This window comes from Pleuronectes platessa, chromosome 24 (genome assembly GCF_947347685.1).
Source record: "Pleuronectes platessa chromosome 24, fPlePla1.1, whole genome shotgun sequence".
In the NCBI taxonomy this organism is placed as follows: Eukaryota; Metazoa; Chordata; class Actinopteri; order Pleuronectiformes; family Pleuronectidae; genus Pleuronectes; species Pleuronectes platessa.
This window is the reverse complement of record NC_070649.1, coordinates 3,759,427-3,781,049: the sequence shown is the minus strand read 5'-3', so window position 1 is coordinate 3,781,049 and position 21,623 is coordinate 3,759,427. Positions and strand designations below refer to the sequence as shown.

Genomic DNA, 21,623 nt, shown 5'->3' with positions numbered 1-21,623 from the left:
CAGTGTAAATTACATCAGATTTGTGATAAACCAATCTATGGTGAAGCTAGGAAGGCTTACACGCTCATGTTTTATTTAGCACATTTGATGATCCGCCTATATTTGGCTCATAGTTCTGGCAGCAGTGAACAAACTTGCCACACGCTGAACATACGCTTCATTGCAGCGAATATGGGAACAGATTGTCGCCGGTCTTAAAATATCTCATTAACCTCTACGTGATGGCTCCTTATCGGCGACTCCTGATCAGCCTCAACACCGAGGCCCTCTCCGTATCTTTGGCGCGGTTTGAGAAAAACGAGGAGGCCGAGGTTTCGCTCGAGCGTGGGCGTCGAACTGTACCGGCTGTAACTGCTACACCAAACAACATCTGCGAGTGGGAGGAACACCATGTGCGAGGCCGAGGAGGAGAGGAGACAGGGGGGGGGGGGGACTGGAAAGTTGATTCGATGGCAACGGTGGCACGATGGGAGTTTGAGGAAAATGAGAGGATGTCGGCTGTCTCCTCTGTCGCCCTCATGGCAGGAGGGTCACAGTCGAGATGGCCTCACCTGATGTAGACCGGGGGCGTGAGCCGGAAGAAGCCTCTCCCTTCTACGGGATAAAAATGGCGAGTTTTTTTCCTTACAATCCCACAGTTGACATACGTCTGTCACTGGTTTGTTCTTTGCAGGTACTAAGGGATCGCCTCCCCATCAAAAACCAGTTCCACTTGACAGCAGCACCAAAAACATTGGAGCAAAATATATATAGAGAAGAAGAAGAAGAAGAAGAAGAAGAAGAAGAGCTTTGAGGTATAATAACGAGTTTCAGAGCTGCACTAGTTAAAGACTTTTTTTTACTTTCAGGGCTATTTTCAAAAGCTGTTAATGAAGCATTTCATGTTTTCAGAATCCGAACAAATGGGGGGAACAATCTCAAGGCCCGGTCTGTCAAAAATACATGAAATATGGATTCTATTGAATATTTACGGCCTTAATCATCGCATAGAAAGGGGATCGACCACTAACACACACTTTAACATCGATATACTTAATGTAGCCATGAGGTCTGGTCATACATTCTCACTGTATGTACATGCTCAGGCAGTGTTTGGATGTGTGCTTGGAGAAGAATAATTAATGTTGTGGGTCTCATAGCGCATGAATATCTAATGCCACAGATCCTGGGCTGTTTTTCTGTCAGAGAGCAGGATAATTGGCATCCAACCACACCTCTTACAAGACGACTGGTGCTGGGGCATGTGTACTGGGGGGCGGAGAGGCGGTGGAGGGGAACGAAGCGAAAGTAAAGCCGACGGGTGGCGAAGGAAACCTGGTCATTAGCCGGCATAGGGGGGGGGGGGGGGGGGGGGGGGGGAGCCTTTGACGCTCCTCACACACGCTGCCAAGAGCACCGGAGCTGGACACTGAAGTTTAACTGTCACCACCCACTGGGGACGTGCTACGCTTCCAGCAAGCGAGTGAACTGGGAGATTCGCAGATGAACGTGGAGACATGTGCAGTGTTTACAGGGAAAGACGGAGGAAGCAGTGCAGCAACGTTCTGAGATGAAGACACAGAATGAGGCTGAAGACAATGAGATGTCTGGAGCTGTGACTCAGACACTAGTGGGAGGGAGATGTGTCCTGATTGGACTGGGAGTGGCTGGACTTCTGTGAGGAATTACGCCATCGCTAAATGTCACAGAGCTTTTTATTTCCCTGCCCCGGCTCCGGAGAAGCTTCCTCTCTGAATGCGTCTCCACTGACCAGATTAAATGGCACTTGGTTAGGGAGCGTCACTAAAGTTCTCTATCTGGGATGTGCACATAAAAAACCCCATTAATTAAAGAGCCTGCACATAACCACCAAAGTTCACGGAATATATTAAACACCCCCGTGTCGACACTTCGTCAAAACAGCCACGCGCTTTAATTGCAACGGGAAATACGACAGAGCAAATGTCTTTTTTATTTTCTTGTACAGTAACACAACAAATCGCCGGAAGGTGTTGACCTTTCTTCAAGTTAACTGCCATGAGAGATGGAATCACTGGGAAGAAGAAGCTTCATCGTGAGGTTATAAATAAAACTGATTGATGTGTTTCTCCACGACGGTTCATGACGGCGCCGACGTCTAAACATTTCCTCGCAGCCGGCACCTCTTTATGGTGCTGGTGTGTTTGCTTCATTGTTTCATCGATGAATATTCACGAGGGGGTTCGGAGGATCATCTGCTGAAGGGCATCGAAACCACTGTGGGCTTTGTTTTCAAGTCGTTTCAAGGAGTTTGATTTATGTTTTTTACCATGTAACTGATACAAGAACGCCCAGATACATCGAATGCTTTTATTTTGAAGGTGTAAACCTATTTGAATTGCATTAATAACCGATTTATTGAGACGACAAATTAATTTTCCATTTAACTTAAAAAGCAATCTATTGTGAATATGTGTGAAGATGACCGTTTATTCCAAAGTTAAAACAGTAAACCTGATCTCACAGAAGATCATTTTTTTAGTTGTTGCCCTTTTAACTCCATCAAGGACGTAGACATCATCATTTTTGTCAAATCTGATCCAACCACACTCACACACCTGTTAGAAACCAGCTGTTAAATAACGGACAAACACAAGCAGATGAAAACATAATCTCTAATACGGCTGATTTCCCCCCAAAAACTCTCATTGTTAACTCATATATATTAAAAACTATTTCATGTTAGAAACTAAACTTGATGTTCGAAACCATCGTGTCCAGTTTAAAGATCCACCTGCTCCTCTGACACTGGTTGTATTGACTGACTGAATCGATCGGAGCCACTTTAGACATCAGCATGAAATAACCAGAAAGAACAACCAGTAGCTCCCAGGTCCCCTCTGGAAAGGTCAAGAGCCACCGTGACATGGACGAGATTTACCGTGTACCTCACGGCGTTTACGGCGTGTAGCGAAGACACTTGGGGAGAAACTTCAAAGACCGTGTGTTTCCCTCAAATCAACCCAATTAGAAGCTCCGACAAACACAACTCTGACTCTGAGGAGTAGAGATCAACAGCTTTGGCACCAGAAAGGTTTGCAGCAGAAATGGATTAAATAATAAGCTTGAAGACAGGCCAGTGCTTGATGTGATGTGAGCAATATCATCTAAAATGCAACACACACTTGTCGGCCTGTCTAGCATTTTCCATAAAGGGAGTGTCGAGTGTGAGGGCTGGAGAAAGACACACAACTCAACACAACATGTGGTGGTGCAGTGTTTACCTGTGGAAAAGACAACGTTTCTGGACACCAGCTTGTAGTCGACGATGGAGAACTGAGGCAGCTCGATTCGCGTCACCCCCGTCACAGCCGTCTCGCCTCCTTTCCAGTAGAACTCAATGTCGTCCGTGGTGTAGCCATCTGCACACACAAACACACACACACAGACACACACACACACACACACACACACACACACACACAGACACACACGCACACCAAGGTGTAACCATCTGTCTGAGCAACACTGGAGACCGAGATATTCAGTGTTGCTGAGCATCCATGCACTGACATTTGGGAAGACATAAAAATTGTTTGAAGTCGTTTCCAAGAACCAGACGTTGCTTTGAAAGTCAACTCGTTAACGGGTTCATCACAGTTCACAAAATAGTTTGGAAAAAAAAAATAGCAGAAATCTCTCCTCTGTCTTTGGCAGCTCTCGCTTCACTTTTATTATTCCGATAGATTCCAATACTTTTAATTAAAACAAATCTTAAAAGATCTTAGAACGCCAGCGGCAGCCGGGGCCCTGATAATAAGGGCGAGCAGATAACAAGCACTTCTGCAACCTGTCATATACAGGAAACACACCCCCCCCCCACCACATGTTTAAAACAAATGCCATGACACTTGAAACAAAATAATGAATCCAGGTTCAGTCTAACTGGAACCCTGTCAGTTTCCTGAGGCCTCTCTACTCACAGCTCTCTATCTCCAGGGTGCAGTTCTGCTCGTCCAGGGGATACCTCCTGAGATCCATCATACACGCCGCCGTGGTCGTTATCCTGCAGAGAGATGACAGGAACGGGGTAAGAGAGGGGAAGCCGGAGAGAATCTATTTCAGACTCAGGACTTGATTTACTAAGTGTATCGGAGAGAAGATGGACGGGGGGGGGGAATCTCTTTCTCTGGACCGTTTAAATGAAGTTGGATTAAAGCGTTGAGGTCGTCAGGAGGAATCCCTCCGTCTATCGGACGTCTGAGCTCAACCGGCTGCAGACAGTTTAAAATAAGCAGCAAAGTGAAATGCAAATTCTAAATGATTTAGTCGAAGTCTGGCCTGATTAGGAGCCGGCTGCTTGGCAGGAGGCCACAGGATGTTCAGCCTCAGACTCTGATGAGGCTGCGGAGCCGGGAGATTATGTTCTTATACAGCTGAGGTTACACAAACTCTACCAAACCGTACAGTGACACAACACAGTTGACATATTACATTATATGATACAATGTGTTATATTATTAGGTATTTAAGATGGAGGCCGACTTCACTTATTCAATCTGAGCTGCATTGAAATACACGTCGAGGTGTAAGTACCATATTTCAGACTTTAAATCATAAAAAGCTATTTTCTTAACTTTCTTTCCTGTTCTTTCAAACATTGCATATCGGCTATTTCAAAATAAAAGCATTATAAAGCATTGCAGCGACAAAGTTTCAAACAGGAAGTGATCTTTTCTATTCAATTTGTGTTCGTATCAGAGATCTGCATCCACAGACAGACACAGACGTTTGAGGAATCAGGAGAAAGATCTCTAGCCTTTCAGTCTCTATATAAAGTAAATGTTTAGACTTTCTTCCGTCTAATCATTAGTTAAACACACATAAGTTTGTATTACACATGTTGGGAATGTGTATCCGGCCTCACCTGACACATTTACATAAGGCTTCATATCACAAACACCACGTCACACATCTCTCTCTCTCTCTGATCTGCTGAAAGCATCGAGAGGTCTATAAGTAGCCCGCGAGGCTAAGTGCTGTGAACTCCAGTTGCATAAGCGAGCACGGCTGCATGACTGTTAAGTATCAACACAACACATGCATGTGAGCACACATGCAGGGACACACACGGGCCGCGCACACTTCTCTCTCTCTCTCTCGCTCAGCAGTCTAATAATTCAAAGCAAGCTTCCATATTCATGATCACACTGACTCTTCTGAACCAGCAAAGATCAATGGGAACTGAAAAACAACAGCTTTACCACACAAACACACAAACAGCAGCTCCATATTAACACACCTTCCAAACTGTTCAGAATGGAACCTTCCCTGTTTTAAGACAACCCACTGCCGAGGTGCCCTTGAGCATCGCACATAATCCTCTGGCTGCAGCGGCAGAGAAATTGCCAAATTCTCCGCCCGGGCAGCCGCAGTGCTGCCGTGTGTAATGGAGCTTTAAACACACAGAATTATCTCCACACTGGGAAACATCTGAGAACCATTTGACCCTGAGATTCACTTTGTTGCCTGTTGTGGCGACTGTGGCTCATGTGCACGGCCCAGAAATTGAGGATTAGCTCCTCGAACAAACAACTCGATTGTGCCGCGGCATCGAGCGTCGTGTCCAATAATTACTTCTGGAGTGAGTTTTCAGACGTGAATCAAAGGAGGAGGCTGAAGTTATTTAGGGCTGGGCCATAAAACTATTTATATCATCAACGCAGACGTTTTTTCCTCGATAGCGATATCACAGAAGTCCAATATATCAATATTCTGCACTGTACAAGTACGAGTATGACTCAGATTTTTTAAATGTTTTGCTGTTTTATCAAGTTTCACTGCTCATAAAGTTTCAAACCTTCCCTCAGGAGTTTCTTTGTCTTTCAACCTTGGGCAATTTTGTTTTAAATGCATCACAAAAATATAGATTCATGTGTAAAAGATGATAAATGTCTATAAAACACCTGGGCTCTGTCGTTTTGAGCAAATATCATTGAAACAGTGGGAATTTGTCAGGGACTATTTTCAGTAGCTGATTAACATACATTTGGTTTTGAAGCGAGCAGGACGTTGTTTGTGGATTTCAAAATAAACTGAAGCGCTCCAGAAAATTGTCCCTGTGTGGCTGAGGAATGTGTTTAAAGGACAACAATGGAGCCCTGTAAGATAAATATAGATCACTCTATAACTACAAAAGAATTACGCTCATCCTAGGCCGACACTGTAAATAATGAAGTAGCAGCTCGGAGAAGTGGTTACCTGAGGCCATAGAGAACGGTTCCATCAGGATGCAGCCGGATCATTCGGTTCTTCACCGTGACTCCGTGGACAAAGGACTTCTTGTCGTTGAGGAAGTAGGTGTCGGGGACCCAGAGCTGGTCGGCCACTCGGTTGTCCAGGGTCAAGTTCAGAGGGATTCCTACGTAGGCGAGACGCTTGTCCCTCCAGTACTGCTGGAAGTACATGGTCAACGTGTAGTCCTGTGGGTACAGAGACAGCAAAGGGCGACAGTGTGAATAGGTTGAACTGGATTCTAACCCCCCCCCCCCCCCACTGATAAGGCTCCTATGACATGACACAGCATCCCACTCTCACAAGGGCCTTGGAAACACAGTAACCCGTACACAACCCAGTGCACAACACAACGTGTGGGCAGGCTGACTCACACAGCTGCAGCTCTAGTGGAACATTTCACACAAAATCACAACCAACACACGAACAAAGTCGTAACGTGTTCCCCGGCAAAGACAAAGTTATTCAGAAAGAGCCCAGAGTTAAAGTGTAATGGCTCCCGAATGCTTCTCAAACACGTGTTCTCTTCTCGTTTTATTCTAATAAGCTGTTTGTACTTTTGTAAGCAGTTTGGATGCAAGTCAAGCTACTGGTGTTGGAGCTGTGCTGTTATTCTCTAAAATCTGTGAGTCAAATAGGAATATGTCCTGTTTTTCCCAAACACACAAAATCAAAAGGCCTAAATCTCAAAGGGGGGACTGTTTTAATTTGACTGCTGCAGCCTCACTGGTCCTAGATCATTTCCCAGTATTGATTGATCGATACGCCGGAGACCTGTCGTGTGTTCCCCGCCTCTCGCCCAATGTCAGCTGAGATTGGTTCCAGTCCCCCCATGACCCTCGAAGCATAAGCTGTATACATAATAGATGGAAGGATGAGTAATCAGCCCGTGATTATTGCCCCCCCACACCACATTGATCTGAGGCGTCTTTTAAAATAATCATCTGACAGATGATTGGTTGAATTATCGGGGGACAAGAGAGAAGACGTCTTTCCCATCAAGAGAAAAGCAGTCGGTGCATTTCTGTGTTTTTATTTTGTCTCCGTCTATTTCGTCAAAGGAGCAGAAGCTGAAAAATCAAGAACCTACATGTAATCTGATCTCAGAACAGTGAGGTGAACACACTTTGAGCCTCAAATGGTTTAATTTGCTGTTAAACCAGTGAATTGCTTGTGAGTACGAAGGTGTTGCTGTAGGAATCTGATGTCGCTCGTGTTTTTCTGAGTCACCAGCCCATGGCCATCTGGCACTAAAGCCAAATTGGCAAGAAGTCTCCACCAGGAGGACGCTGTTCTTTCACTGCTGCCGTTAGGTTGTGTGTGTAGACACCAGTGTTTTGGTTTTGGACCAGAGCAACAGCAGAGGACAGAGGACAGAGGACCGAGCCTCTCTCTCCTTCCCCCACATCCCATAATCCACTCACCCAAGCTAACTGTCCCCCTTCCTCTAGTTCTGTTTCTCTCAGTGTATCTGCAACCACCCCCCCCCCTCCCCCCCCTCTCTCTCTCTCTCTCTGGGCATTGCCATGATCCCCCCCTCTCGCCCGCTGTGGCCCTGAAATGAAACCTGCCCGCACCGAGCTGGCACTGGCAGACGCCCACATGTCCGTTGGCGCCGCGATCTCCAGGTGCAGGCCGACCGGCAAGAGACAAATAAATAACCAAAAGAGGAAAGAGAAGATTAAAACAGCCACTGCAATATAAGCACGGCTTTCCAAAAAACAAAAGATGTGTGTGCGTTATGTAACTGAAATAGTTTTTGTCTCTCAGCCCGTTCGTGCTCCGTCTCGACTCTGATTCGTCCAAAACACTGGAGTTTTATGCATTTTCATGAGATCACTGAAGAACAGAATGACACTGTGTTAAATCAAAGTTCATCTTTTTGTTATTTGTCCACCAGGTTTGGTTTTGCACTCAGAGACGTGAACAGGGACGATCTGAGTCAGCACAGGATACAGATTGGTCTCACAGCACGAGAGGGAGAGCTGATTGGCTCGGGGCCATGAAAGGGGAGTGTTGAAGCCGTGGGTTGGTCGGTTGGTTCCTGTGGCCCCCGAATCATTTGGCGGATCTGTGGCTCCGAATGGCCACCGATGATTTGGATAGGAAAAGAAATAGATTTAAAATATCAGGTAGTAAGATAAGCGTCACTTATTTTGGTTCTACGATGATCTTCTTGGTGTTTTGGTGAAGTTACTTAACACCGCTGCTCTGGTTGAAGCTTGATGGATGAAGCTGCAGATCATCGTCTCAATTATTTAATTCAATCAATGACAGAAAATTGTTGAAACTAATACAAGTAAATATCTTTCTATGTCAAAATACTATAGGATGAATGTTCTGTTAATTGACATATTTGTTAATTGACAAACTGCAGCAGTTATAGACTGTAAAAGGTCAAAATTGGTGCAGTTTTTTCTTCCTGGTGCTGCCATTACCCACAATGCACCTCTGCTTAATTCCCTTGATTGATTGGAGCAGTGGAATCACGTCTTTCCAGCATCACACCTCTCACAGAGTCACAGATTCTTCCCCCTTTCCCCGACACCTGGAAACAGACTTTGACAAACAGCTCTGGCGGATGAATATTTTGTTGCTTCACTGAAACTAAATGCATCTGTATTGATTTCTTCTCTTTCTCCTTCTAATCCACTTAGAGCCACTTGCACCGAGGCGCCGAGGCCGATCATCAACTCGCCCGTCGCGAGGAGTTCATCATTCCTCCGCTCCGGTTAGCGACGGCAAAATGAATCCTCGTCACTTTTCAGGATTTTGTGACTCGAAGGGAAATAAGTGTGATCAGTCCCAGTCCCATTAGAGCGCTCGGTGTGGATTGATCGCGCGGTGGAAATAGAATTTGCAGCACGAGAGCGTTGATAGGAGACTTCCCCTGTCCTCCATTACCGCCGTAACTCGACCCTCCATCACTCCCTATTCCAATGACTGATGTTTCTCCCACTCTGCCTTGTTTTGACCCTGATCACTTCCCCCCCCAACCCCTCCAGCGGTTGCTCTAGGTATGCATTTCCATCTCCCGCCAGCGAACCAGCAGGTGGGCAGCGCACGCCTCGCACAACATTAATGATTCAACTCGGCAGCCTGTACAAACACGCGGCCGAGGAATCCTCATCAATGTTGCATGGAGACAATCACAATGAATCTCAGATGAAGACGAGTGTAAGCGGCACCTGCCCTGGAACTGCTTTGTTTCTTTTTAGAGTGAGAGAGGTGGGCTCAGATTTATCTAGGACTATGGATTATGAATTATTGACACGTCTCCCATTTCCCACGTGAACAGATGAATTCCCAACACACACACACACACGGCTGTGTTGGTTATTAGCTTTTGTTTTCAGTGGTGAGCGGCGAAAGTGAATTTAGGCGACACTCAATTATTAGATTAATGTGCCCACTTTAATTCAGGGTGTGTGAGAACTCATATAAGCAGAGTTTGGGATGTGAACTGACCCATATTCAAGTTAATCTCCCTCTCTCACACACACACACACACACACAAACACACTGGCTACTGTGTCGTGCTACCGCCAGAATCGAGGAAATATCCTGCTAACATTGTTTGTCACATGGCATATGTTCCCCTTTGCCCGGCATATGCTGCGGTTGCTCGCTAGCCACCATCACAATACACAAAGTGTCAATGGAGGGAAACGTAAGGAGTCTGCATCAAAGCGAAGCCACGTGAAAACAGAAAATGGTGATAACTTTTGGCGACGTGATGTGTAATCGGTGTGTACTCCGTATGAACCCCTTCCTGTTCTGGAAAGCAATTTGAATCCCTTCAATGTAATTCCCGCTGGTCCCCCGGGGACGGCCCAGAGGCGTATATCACCGCAGCGTGGGGGGGGGGAATCCCTCAACGAGTCCCCCCCTCCTTGCTGCGGCTATAGAATGTTAAAAATAGCCCTGTCCCTTACAGAGCGCCAACACAGAGAGGTGATTGATGTGGACTTCTCCTCTAAATGACAGTGTTGGCCCTCGATATTGGATAATCTCCTCAGTGTGTAATATTTGATGATGTATGGGCTCATAACGGGAACAGAGGGAGCGGCGGACGGGGAACAACCTTCGCTCAATGTACAAACACATCGTTTTTCTCTTATATGAGCAGAGCCGCTCCGACTCTGCAGTGCACCGTCCACACACTCATTTCCTCAGATTTCATTTTCCTCCCCGTCCTGGTGTGTTTGCATTTCCTTCCTTCAGCGAGGTAAACTGATTCTGTCTCTCATGGCGCGGATCTGCTCGGTTTAACAGTTCCTAAATTGGCTGTCGGCTTCGGGTTCTGTCGGCTACAGTGTGAATGTAGGTTGTTACTTATTAAATTAGGCCCCAGAGTGTGTCATACAGTTAGATAACAGATCAGAGGAGGCAGAATACTCAGCAGCAGAGTGTCAGGCAGCACCCGAACCAAACAGGAGGAGAAAATCTGCAGGTTCCATCAATGGGAACAAAAAACTGAAAAGGGGCTTTATTGTAATAACTTATATCAACTTATTTACTATTCTCCACTTGGTCCAGTATACTATTACGTTCTATAGTTATTTTAGGAGGCTTAATATGTTCAATCAACTGAAATAAATCCTTAATACAAAATAACAATAAAATCTTAATTTCTGGTGGTTGCTAATTTATAAATGAAGTTTACGACAGTTTTAGGAAAGTTGTCTCGGAAGCATACTCTGTGTCAGTAAGATTCAGGATCAGAATCGGCAAATTAATATTGAATATCTGATGAATATTCAGACTTTTGAAAAGGTGACATTACCCAGAAATACACACAGAAAGCAGAGATGAGACTAAAGCCTCATTCTGCTGTGGGTAATCTTATCCTGCTCAGTTAATAAGCTTGAAATGGCTGTAATTTATCTTCAGGTCCCCGTGTTGTGCTTCACTGCAGCTGATCCAGTTCAGAATCCACTTTATATGCAGAGCAAGCTCCAGAATCCTGATTATGAGTGATTATTACATTTATCATTATTTGTGCAGGGATGCAGATCAAGCCGTTCCCGGTCTCTACTTCAATTCAGGTCATCTCTGTACTGATAACTGTGATAACATGTATATACCATGTCAATGTCACAGTTATCAACCCAGAGGCTTGATTTACCCTGACCTTTTCTTTTCCTATCATTTTCAAAAACAGCGTTATGTTGACATGTTCGATTTCTGTGGGTTTCCTTCCTCTCCTTCTCAAAACCTCATATCTGCTGTGTCCATCACAATAAGCCGATTGGCGGCGGCTGCTGACTGAGGACCTTTGCGATGACTCCCGTCATAAATCAAGCTCATAGTTTTTTGATTTGCTAAAGCGTGAAAGGGACAGAGACAGAAGAACGAGGGCGATGCCTGTCAATTTGAAACTCCCCAGTGTCCCAGCTGGGAGTGGCGTCTTAAAGGTGCACGCCACTCAGAGACGTGCTCCCCCCCCCCCAAAAATGATGCGTCCTCTTAGAGGGCTGGCACTCGGAACCAGGAAGTGTCGGCTTTGCTTATTTTACTGTAAATCGCAGTGATCCTCCTGCAGCGCATTCTCTCCTGAGGCCAATTACATTCCATCAGGCAGGAAGCCGGATGCCGGATAAAAGACGTTGGGGTATATTAAGCCACACTCAGAGCACATGAGGCAAAAAAATAAAAAGATATGCTCTTTCTGCATTGCTGCAAGACCTATATAAGTTAATTAGTGTGACATAGTTAGCGCATTGGCAATTCCTGATTCCAAGGTTTATCTAATGCGGGGGGGGGGGGGGCTCGCTGTCGATGGATTTTCCTGGTGATTGTGAATCGATTGGGTTCAGACCGGGAGACGTTATTAACCCAGACGCCTCCCGCAATCAGCCGCGGTGTCAGTCAGCTGCCACCGACACGCATGCATTACCTGAGACGTGAAGAACAGGAGAGGGAGACATCACAGAACAGCCAGTTTACCGGCAGCAGAAACATTTGAATCTGTTCACCTCTTCACTGACGCCCACGTGAAGTCGTGGGCGTTGGAGCTCGTTCAGCCGGTGACTGCAGCTCCACTGAGGCCCCGGCTCTGACCGCTTCCCCGTGTGAGTGGCTCTGCCTCCACGGTGCAGTGATTAGCAGGGCGATGATGACTTTCACGAGGGGCAGATAATGGACTAAAGGCCTTGATGGGTCTGTAGAGGTCTGTAGCTGCAGCACAGACGTCACTTTGTACAGGAGAAGGTTGTGATACTGAAAACACACCTACACACACGTGTGTTTGCATTCAAACCTTCTTGATGAGTGTAGTTTGAAACATTTTAAATGCACTGCGCTGATTTCCACCAACATTGACCCATTTTTTCCAAAAATAAAAATGTGTGATTAGCATTTCAAAAGTGTCACACTCTGAGGTGATGCGTTCAGAAGTCTGGTTTCTGAGCGAGCGACTCATCTATTTCGTGTTGTTCTGATCTCGTCCTGGTGCGTCTCTCGTCACCGCAGGCCCCCCCCCCCCCCCCGGCACGCCACACACCAGCCTCACAGGTAATTAGCGGCGTTCTCTGACGTTAGGCAGCTGCCGGTGCAGGAGGTCTCGGCTCTGCGACAGCCTCGGAGTGTCAGAAAGTGACTGAGTCAACCTGCCCTGCCAGGTGGGTTGTCGGGGGGGCCAGATGCTGCGCTCGCTCGGCTCCCCCCCTCCCCCCTCTGCCTCTCTCCCTCTTCAATCCCTCACTTTCTGCTCTCGTCTCTGTTTGATTCACGTATTCAATAAATCTCACCATCTGACAGTTCTCCTCTAGCCTTTATCCTCTGGATCTACCCGAGCGGTGTGTCCAGTAAAATTTACAGAGCATCCCCCCCCCCCCGCGCGCCACAATGCTCTGGCGGGGGCTGATGAAATGAAGTCCCTCTGCACATAAAACCAGAGTGGAGGTATATAAAGGAGTTTTCATCAGTTGTTTTTTAAGGGACCATAAATAAATGACTGGGGGAGGCAGTCTGCAGAATCTTATTATTCTCTTTTTATAAATTACTACCTTCCTTTGACCCTCGCTTCAGTAGCTCAAACATATGAGAAGAGAAAACGTTGCATAAAAGCCTTTTGCATGTGAGTGAAATGTGATGAATTACAGTTTCAAGTTTGGAAAGTCTGTATTTGTAAAGCAGTGAGTGACCCCGACCTGCTCTCTGCTCGAGGGAAGAAAGGAAAACAGAATAAAAAGGAATAAACAGGACAGTTTCTCTGGTTCTGCTGCTCTGAATCTGACCCGTCCTCTCTCTGTGAGTCCATCAGTGATGTGGGTGTGAAATGAGCTCGCTCTTTCAATGGAAACTCTCATTTTCCCAACATCCACCGCTGAGCACAGAAGAAGTTAAATTAGTCATTTTCCAAATCAGCCAACATGACTTAATAATGAACGTTCCATCCACTCTACGTCTTTTAACATAATAATACAAAAGAAAGGTTGAATTTTAACAAAGGACACATTGAACTGGTTGCTTTGATGCAGAATAAAGTGAGGGAAGGTGAGTTAGTGTTTCAAGACAAATGATCATAAGTTTAATCTGGGTTCTGCAGATGGAAAAGAGCCACGACTGGCAACTCTTGGTTTCACTCCACAATCCCAGAAATACTAATTTGTGAGTTGTCATATAGTAAAACTTCTCTTCTCTCTACCCACAATACAACATCAGAAAAATACATACGCCTCTAGGTTTTCCTCCCCTGATAACTTCATCTCACTCGGTCTCTTACATTCTCTCTATTTGCACATTCATATCCTGCAGTCACTCAAATGTTAGCTTTTAATACCTGTGAGGACGTCCGATCGACTCGTGTGTTGCTCGTTCACTTCGACCTTAACCCCCGACAGTCGATGTCCGACCTTTTCCACCTGCGCTCATTTACCTGCAACTTGCTCAAGCAATTAAACCTCAGTCTAACCTTTTACCCTTAATGAGGCCATTAGGTGCTGATCTGGGATCTGACAGTGAAGCGGCAGGAGGACGACCTTTACTCGCCGATTGCACTTTGCGTTCATGCGAACTTAAAAAATCTGATTTGGCAGAATTGTTTCATTTCTTCCTCTCCAGCTAAAGGACCCAGGCTTCTTTTCAGCTGAACCAGCATTTATTGTCTCAATAAAACCAACTCTACTTTAAAGGCGACTCCCCCCATCGTGCCTGCAGGTTGCTCCACCAGGCTGGTGGATTTAGTTGCTGCAAATGTTATTGAAATTAATGCAGAACGGTGCCTCGCAAGTGAGAAATTGCCTTCTCCGCACAACAGACAAAGAGGGCAGTGCTTATCTGGGCTGTGCTGGTTAGTGGTGCTGAATGGACGAGGCACGGCCCTGTCATTGTCGGGACAATAGCTCTCGTTATCCATTTCCCCTCCAGAGCGACACCCAGGCTAACAGCCGCAGATGGTCCCAGCGCCGGGTGAAAAGAATCCAAATGTCAAACGCTGGGGCAGAACCCAGGCTGGACGCCGTCCAGGAGACGCACACGTGTGCTTCCTCTGTGCGTCGGTGGCCACGAGAAATAGATCTAATTAATTACGAGTCTGAGCGTGATCTCCGCTGTGTGACTCCCTGGTCGATCAGATTCATCTGCTCGGTGTTGATAGCTGTTAGCTAATGTTCACGACTCAATGTGGAGTTTGCAAAAACCAGGTTTTGACAGTTTATTCATCATAAACTAAATCTGTTTATTTTAGCGCTTCAGCATTTTATCTATTTGCTTATTTTAAACACTTTAATAGTTCAGGCTTTTCCTTTTTGCTCAATCTGAGTCCAAAGTCCAGCATCATGTCCTCAAAGTGTAAATATGTTGTTCCATCAACTGCCCGGTTCATCAAAACTATTTATTTTAATATCACATAAGTCCACAAAGAGCAAATTCTCACATCTGAGAAGCTGCAACCAAGAAATATTTGGTATTTCAGTAGAAAAAAAACAACATTATTCAACGTTGCTACCAAACATAACCTCAAAACATGAGGGTCCTGTTTTCAAAGGCAGGAGTCACCTGGTGAAGTAATGATTGAGTCATTACTATGGATCACCACCCGCCCACACACCACCCACATACAAAACAATCACATTCTGATGCGATGCAGTAAAACTTCTCTGGTGGTTTTCCTCTCTGCTCACTAAGGCCCAGGCGCTCTGTGTGTGAAATGATGTCCTGTGCACATCCAGAGGTCAACCTGTCAACAGCTGCCTCCCAGACTGACCTGAGTTTGACTCCTCGCCGCTGTAATGTCGTAAAAGCACATGGGCTCAGCGGCGTCTCTAATAAAAGTCAGAATGGGTTTGCCCACACAAGCAATGGCCCGTGAGACATGACCGAGTAGAAGGTGCTGTTCAGGGGACGGCAAATGCAGCCTGGGACATTCAGGGGCTTGGATTCAAAACCAATTACAAGCAATGGCCACCACTCAACACCTTTGATGCCTCGATATCCTGCTTTTCTGCAAAGGGATTGAAACCGCGGCCGACGAGGCGAGACAGTGTCGCTTGTTTCCGATCATCGTGGGCTGATATTTTAAGACCAATAGCCTGAAGTTGCTCTCCTGCGTGTGGGTACATGCGTCAACACGGGGCAAACTGCATCCTGCTCACATTAGCAAATCCAATCAGAGCTCCCTGGTAGCTGTCTGCTCGCAGGGCCTCCTGGGTGGACACTCCTGGAACACTGTTAATTGTGGCTCCAGAGGTTAACGAGCAAAGCGAGAACCAAGGTTCCCTCTGGTTGTTGGTTTGAGGAGTCCAACGTGACCAGTGCACATTTTCCGGATATAGAGTCTCCACAGAATTAATGGGCAAGTTGCTCCTGAGACTTTTCAGAGCTTTTCATGCCATTTCCCTTTGTGAAATAAACGTAAAATGTCCGACTGAGCCCATGTGAGAATACAGCGGGAAAACACAAAACTGGAAAAGTAACACAAAGAACGCAAATATCTCAGGAATGAAACCGAAGAGCCAAACACGAAGATGATGCCAAATATCAACTTGGAAAGACAACAAGACTTTGACAATAAGGACTGACCCTGAAGTTGATGTGCTGTAAACAGTAACACACGCTTCCTATAGCAGACTTTATACATCATGTCACCACCCAGACGCCAGCCCCTCGGACGGATGTTCCGGACATTTCCCTGTTGTCGTGAACGTGTCTGACTCGAACTATCTCCTACTTCTTCATACGAGTGAAAGACAAACTCTGGAAAATGACTTTCACACATTTTCCAGTTCATGTCTGAAAACAGCTTTTGTCATCAATCTGTCTTCTAATTGATTGAAGAACCTCAAAAGTGAACTTTCTCCTCCTTCCCTTTCTTTTCCTTTTGCCTTTCCTCAGTGTGACGCAACTCCAAGAACCTGCTGAACACTCGGGTCAAATCCAAACCGGGAGAAGGAACAGAAATTAAAACATTGTCCATGTTGCTTTCACTACAGAGCACATTGGTAAATTCCCATTTTCCCAGACGGTGTGTGTGTAGTGCATGTTTGCATTCTACTGTAGTGAAGCTGAAACCTTCCCTCCTCCCTGTGAGTCAGTGCTGCTGTCTGACGAGCAGCATTGTTGGAGAAGGGATCAGGAGGCTGCATTATGCTTATTCCCTCCACCCGGGCTGAGCAGCATGTGCACGCTAACAACTGTGCTGTGCGAGATAAAGATGTTTTATTGCTTACAGGAAAGCCGGCCCATCCATCCCGGGCGTCACGTAATGGCTTCACAGGGAGAAACTGGATTTACATCAGCACTTCCCCACTTGCAAAAATCATGTTGCATGAGTGCCAGAGCACCGGCGCTCAGAGGCCGGGGCTGCGGTGCATTATGCGGTCGAGTAAACACAGAGACACAAGCATTTAGTGGCGTGTAAATCCACTCACCATGTTGACTTCTGACACCATGTCTATGCTGGCCACGTCTATGCTCATCCCAACTGCAACAGGGGCCCCTGGAAGAGGTTAAACAGCAGATTATATGTGTGTCTGTGTGTGTGTGTGTGTGCACAGGCCCCACACCTGACCACAACACTGTGGAAGGCGCCAAACAGAAAGCTGATTGAATTTGAGGGAAGGGGGAAGTGGGTTCAGATCAACAACAACACACACACATACCTCCAAAGTCTGGCCTGAGTCGGATGTCGTAGCCCTTCAGGAGTTTGTCCACCGTCTCCTTCACGAAGGACATGTTGCCCGGCTCGTTGACGCTGCGGACCAGAGGACAACATCTGCATCAATCAGCCAATCAGGGCAATAACCTTGACCCGTCAGAAAGACACACACACACACACACACACACACACAGCGGGCGCTCACCTTCTCGCGCAGCACACAATCGAACCGACAACCAGTGCGGAAAACACGCGGAATTGGCGCAGCCGGTGCAAAGCAAACATCCCCCTGTCTCCTTTATTTAGTTACGATCAAATCTCTCTTCTCCCCTGTTCCCTCGTCACCCCCGAGTGTGTGTCTGTGTGTGTGTGTGTGTGTGTGTATGCGTGTGTGTGTGCAGCAGCAGCAGAGAGCCCCCTCCCCTGAGATCGACGCACGGTCCAGGACGCGCTCCGGATCAGATCAGAGGAAATCCATGGATCGCATCCCCCCCCAGAAAACGGGGGTAAAGTGGAGCGCAGCGGGAGAAGTCAGCGGCTGATGGAGTCAGGTGTGAAGGAGGTGACATCGCCTCCACGCTGCGAACACTGGCTCCGCTCGGTCTCTGTGCACGAGGATCTCACGTTGAGCAGCTGAAGCGCATATTGATGAGCGGGGCGTGCAGGGACGTGGCTGCTGGTGGAGGAGGAGGAGGAGGAGGAGGTGGTGCTGGTGGTGCTGGTGGTGGAGGCATTCAGCTCGTTCAAATGCGAGGAGCACACATGCACACTGTAAAAAACATGCCCACCGGTAGCTGCAGTGCAAGTCGAAGTCAGGGCCGGATATAGACTGCACAGATTGGGGGGCGGGCAATTAGGAATTTGGGGTGGGCACCTTTTCACACAGTGGGCTTAGTGTGGACAGTTTCTCCAAGTTTTAAAGAACGCGTCACTATAAGAAAACTCAACCAAGCCGTTATAATAATGATTAATTATTATTTAATTATTTTGTTGCTGCTCAGAAGCTCACGTGCAGCTGATTGGTTCCCGAGAGGAAGCTGTGAACAGACGACGCTGTAATCAAACACAACACGAGAGAGACTTTGATGATACAGCTGCAATTCATCTGAAATATGTCAAGTTCAAGACAGCATCAGAAAAGTATCCATCCATCTCCCCCCTGGGAACCTGAGTGTGATGGATCCATCCTTTTTATTGATTAAGGATCAGTCAGTTTTAAACTCTGTCTCCTACAAGCAATTAAGAAATCAGGAAATGCTTACGGAATGAAATCAACGTGATTGGCCGATTCTAATGGGCCCCGGTCTTTGTGCGTAGCGATTGGTTGAAACGTTCCAGAAAAATCTTGAACTGTTTTAATTGAGCTGCTTATAAGTTTTGCACATAGGTCAAAAAAATTGGGAAAGTTTGTTTTGTACAACACATTTCAAACACAGGAAATACAAAAGGCATCATGACAGATTTGAAAAGAAACATAAGAGAGTTAAAAAGAAAAAAGAATAAGTAGATTGAATGAGAAATAAAAGAGTCAAAACAACACAGCACACGCATTTTAAGAAATAAGTAATTATTGGATTTAATAAAAGAGGTGGAAAACAGGGAAGTGATTTGAAAGAACTCAGATTTGCGGCCGACCCGGGAGCTTGTTGCACAAATGTCGAGCTCAGAAAGTGAAATCTGCTTCTCCAGGTTTAGTTTAGACTCTGGGGACAGAAGACACAACGGATCCAGACGGAAAAACAGTCGGAGAGATTTTAGCAGACCCGGAGAGTCGGACTTTACGGGTCAAGCTACGAAATAACACTTGATCACACAAACCTCGCATCTCAAGTTTCAATTGTTAATTCAATCGATCACATTTTATTTATATAGCCGATATTCACAAATAACAACCAAATACTCACAACTCAACCAAATACACAACCAAAGGCAAAGTGCTGTAAGTATTTGCCACACATGTGTTTGCGAAATCGATAAAGCAGATTTCTCTGAGTGTGTTTGGTTGGTTTGCACGTGTTTTCTCACATCGCGGTGCTTTGACCGCTCAGGGCCACCGTACCCTTCACTCAGGGACACAGTGTTTTCAGACAGTTTTCTTCAACTGATTTGAAACAAGTCTTTTCCTGGATAAGATTTGACCAACTTGTCATTGTGGACATTTTTTTACAGTGTCCCTCACGCCAAACCCCTTCCCCTGTGTTTCCTATAAAAATGTGAGGACATGAATAATGTCGAGAAAAGGAGTCGGCTTCATTAATCAGACATTAATCAATGCTGGTGATTGATTAGCAGTAAATAGTGTTTGATGAACTCTTCTCCTCGTCTGCAGCTGAGGGCTCTGCAGTATGCATGTTACAGATTCCCTGTGTGTGTGGTCTGTCTGTGTGTGTGTGTGTGTCTCTCTATGTGTGTCTGTGTGTGTTGTGACATTTCCTACCTCGTGTCATAGATGGCGAACAACTTCTTGTTTCCGTCAACAGCGTTCCTGGAAGAGAAGGGGGGGATGACATAATTAATAACAAGGCAGCATTCAGCCAATGACCAATCACCAAACACAACCAATAACACAAAATCAAATCTGACATGTGTATACAAGACACGCAACCATTTCTAACATTCTTTTTCTCCACTGGTTTGTATAAGTGTGAATGTACATTTAGTACTTTTCAGTCATAAACACTTTCACACTGTTCAAACATCCTGGATTCTCTTATGCAAGTTAATTGATCTGTGAGAGAAGCTGCTGTTTCCTTTTCAACGCCTGCAGCAAAGCAGGAATCAAAACAGTGGGATGTGCCTGAGGGCAAATATTGGAAAGCTCCATTTCCTCTGAGGGACGACCCCCTCCTCCTCACCCCAGCCTCCCCCTTCTCCTTCATCATCCTCTTCATCCTTCATCCTCCATCCTCCTCCTTTTCCCTTCTCCTCACACTCCTCTTCCTTCTCTTCAATCTGATCCTCCTTCTCCTCCTTCCTCCTTTTCCTTCTCCTCACACTCCTCTTCCTTCTGTTCAATCTCATCCTCATTCTCCTCCATCCTCCTCCTTACACTCCTCTTCCTTCTCCTCAATCTCATCCTCATTCTCCTTCATCCTTCTCCTTCTCCTCACCCACATCTTCCTCCTCCTCACCTTCCTCACCCCCCTGAATGAATATGCCCCGGCCGTCAGTCTGCAGGAGCTGTCCCCCCCACACTCACATGCACGCACGCACGCAGGCAGGCACACACACACACACACACACATACGCATTCACTCACACACACACACAGTGGAGGGAGGTGAACTATCAGCCTCTAATCACTGTGTGTGAAACGTGGAGCTTGGTTTCCCTCTTATGGCAACAGCCAGGAAGGAACCGACTTGAAACCCACAGAATTCAGACCAAGATTCAGAACCTGAGTGGCCTGATGTCTCCTCACTCACTCACTCCCCCCTCGGTCTCCCATAATAAATAGCCTGTCGATTTCTGCCATTACACGGGTGGCGGACCCCCGACCCCCCTCCACTGTGGAATGTGCAGCTCAAAACAAAAAGCCGCAGCAGTGCTGGTATCTCATGTCTCGTATCCGAGTGCTGTTGAGTGAAGGTTCAGGTTTTTAACAAACATTTAATAAACAACTAAACATTATATAACTCCAAGGTAGATCTATTATGTTCCATCTCCTCACCGAGCGTAAGGAGGATCAATATATATTGAAGTTTGCTGTATTGCTATGAATATTTCAGATTGCGATAACCGTTGATATTGTTTTATCGCCTCGCCTCTATATTTGTGTTCTTCACAATTCTGTCAAATTAACAAAGAGAGAGTGAAATGTGTAAAAGTCATTACTAAAAGGTTAAAAACAGCTAAATGCCAAAGATAAACACTTAAAATAAAACTAATAATCGCAGATAATAAAAAGATGTAAACCTAAACTCTCTTCCTTCTCCCTGCCTGGCCCACCGGTCGAGGCAGACGATGGCCGCCCACACCGGCTCTGCTTCGGGTTTTTTAATCTGGAAAAAGAGCCTTGAGATGAAATAAGTCTCAATTTGGAGCTAAATTAATAAACTGGCTTTGCAGAGACTCATTAACCGATGAACTGATTCCTCCTGCGCAGTTAGAAGATGACGGCTGTGAAGACACTTGAGGCTGATTAGAAAAAAAGGTTGCAACCACTGGTATGTGTGCGTTTACTTTCTTCTTCTATTAATGAATCAAAAAACCCGCACTTGATTTCTTTTGTCGCCATCTGACCCCCTCCACACGCACCCCCGCCAGTGCG

General features: G+C 46.1%; 1 protein-coding gene across 4 annotated transcripts in view; it reads right to left on the bottom strand.

Moving 5' to 3' along the window:
* Positions 1-21,623, bottom strand: part of LOC128431237 (gamma-aminobutyric acid receptor subunit beta-3) — a 48,145-nt gene that overhangs the window by 10,604 nt on the left and 15,918 nt on the right. For 2 of the 4 annotated variants that reach the window (XM_053417498.1, XM_053417497.1), the window contains exons 1-6: positions 17,559-17,638; positions 17,358-17,449; positions 17,127-17,194; positions 6,220-6,440; positions 3,942-4,024; positions 3,243-3,380 (exon numbers count right to left, since the gene is read on the bottom strand). In XM_053417498.1, coding sequence (XP_053273473.1) covers positions 3,243-3,380; positions 3,942-4,024; positions 6,220-6,440; positions 17,127-17,194; positions 17,358-17,449; positions 17,559-17,638 — 682 coding nt within the window. Of the gene's footprint in view, positions 1-3,242; positions 3,381-3,941; positions 4,025-6,219; positions 6,441-17,126; positions 17,195-17,357; positions 17,450-17,558; positions 17,639-19,790; positions 19,839-21,623 lie in introns of those variants that run through there. The other 2 variants (XM_053417496.1, XM_053417499.1) reach the window with 2 other exon arrangements.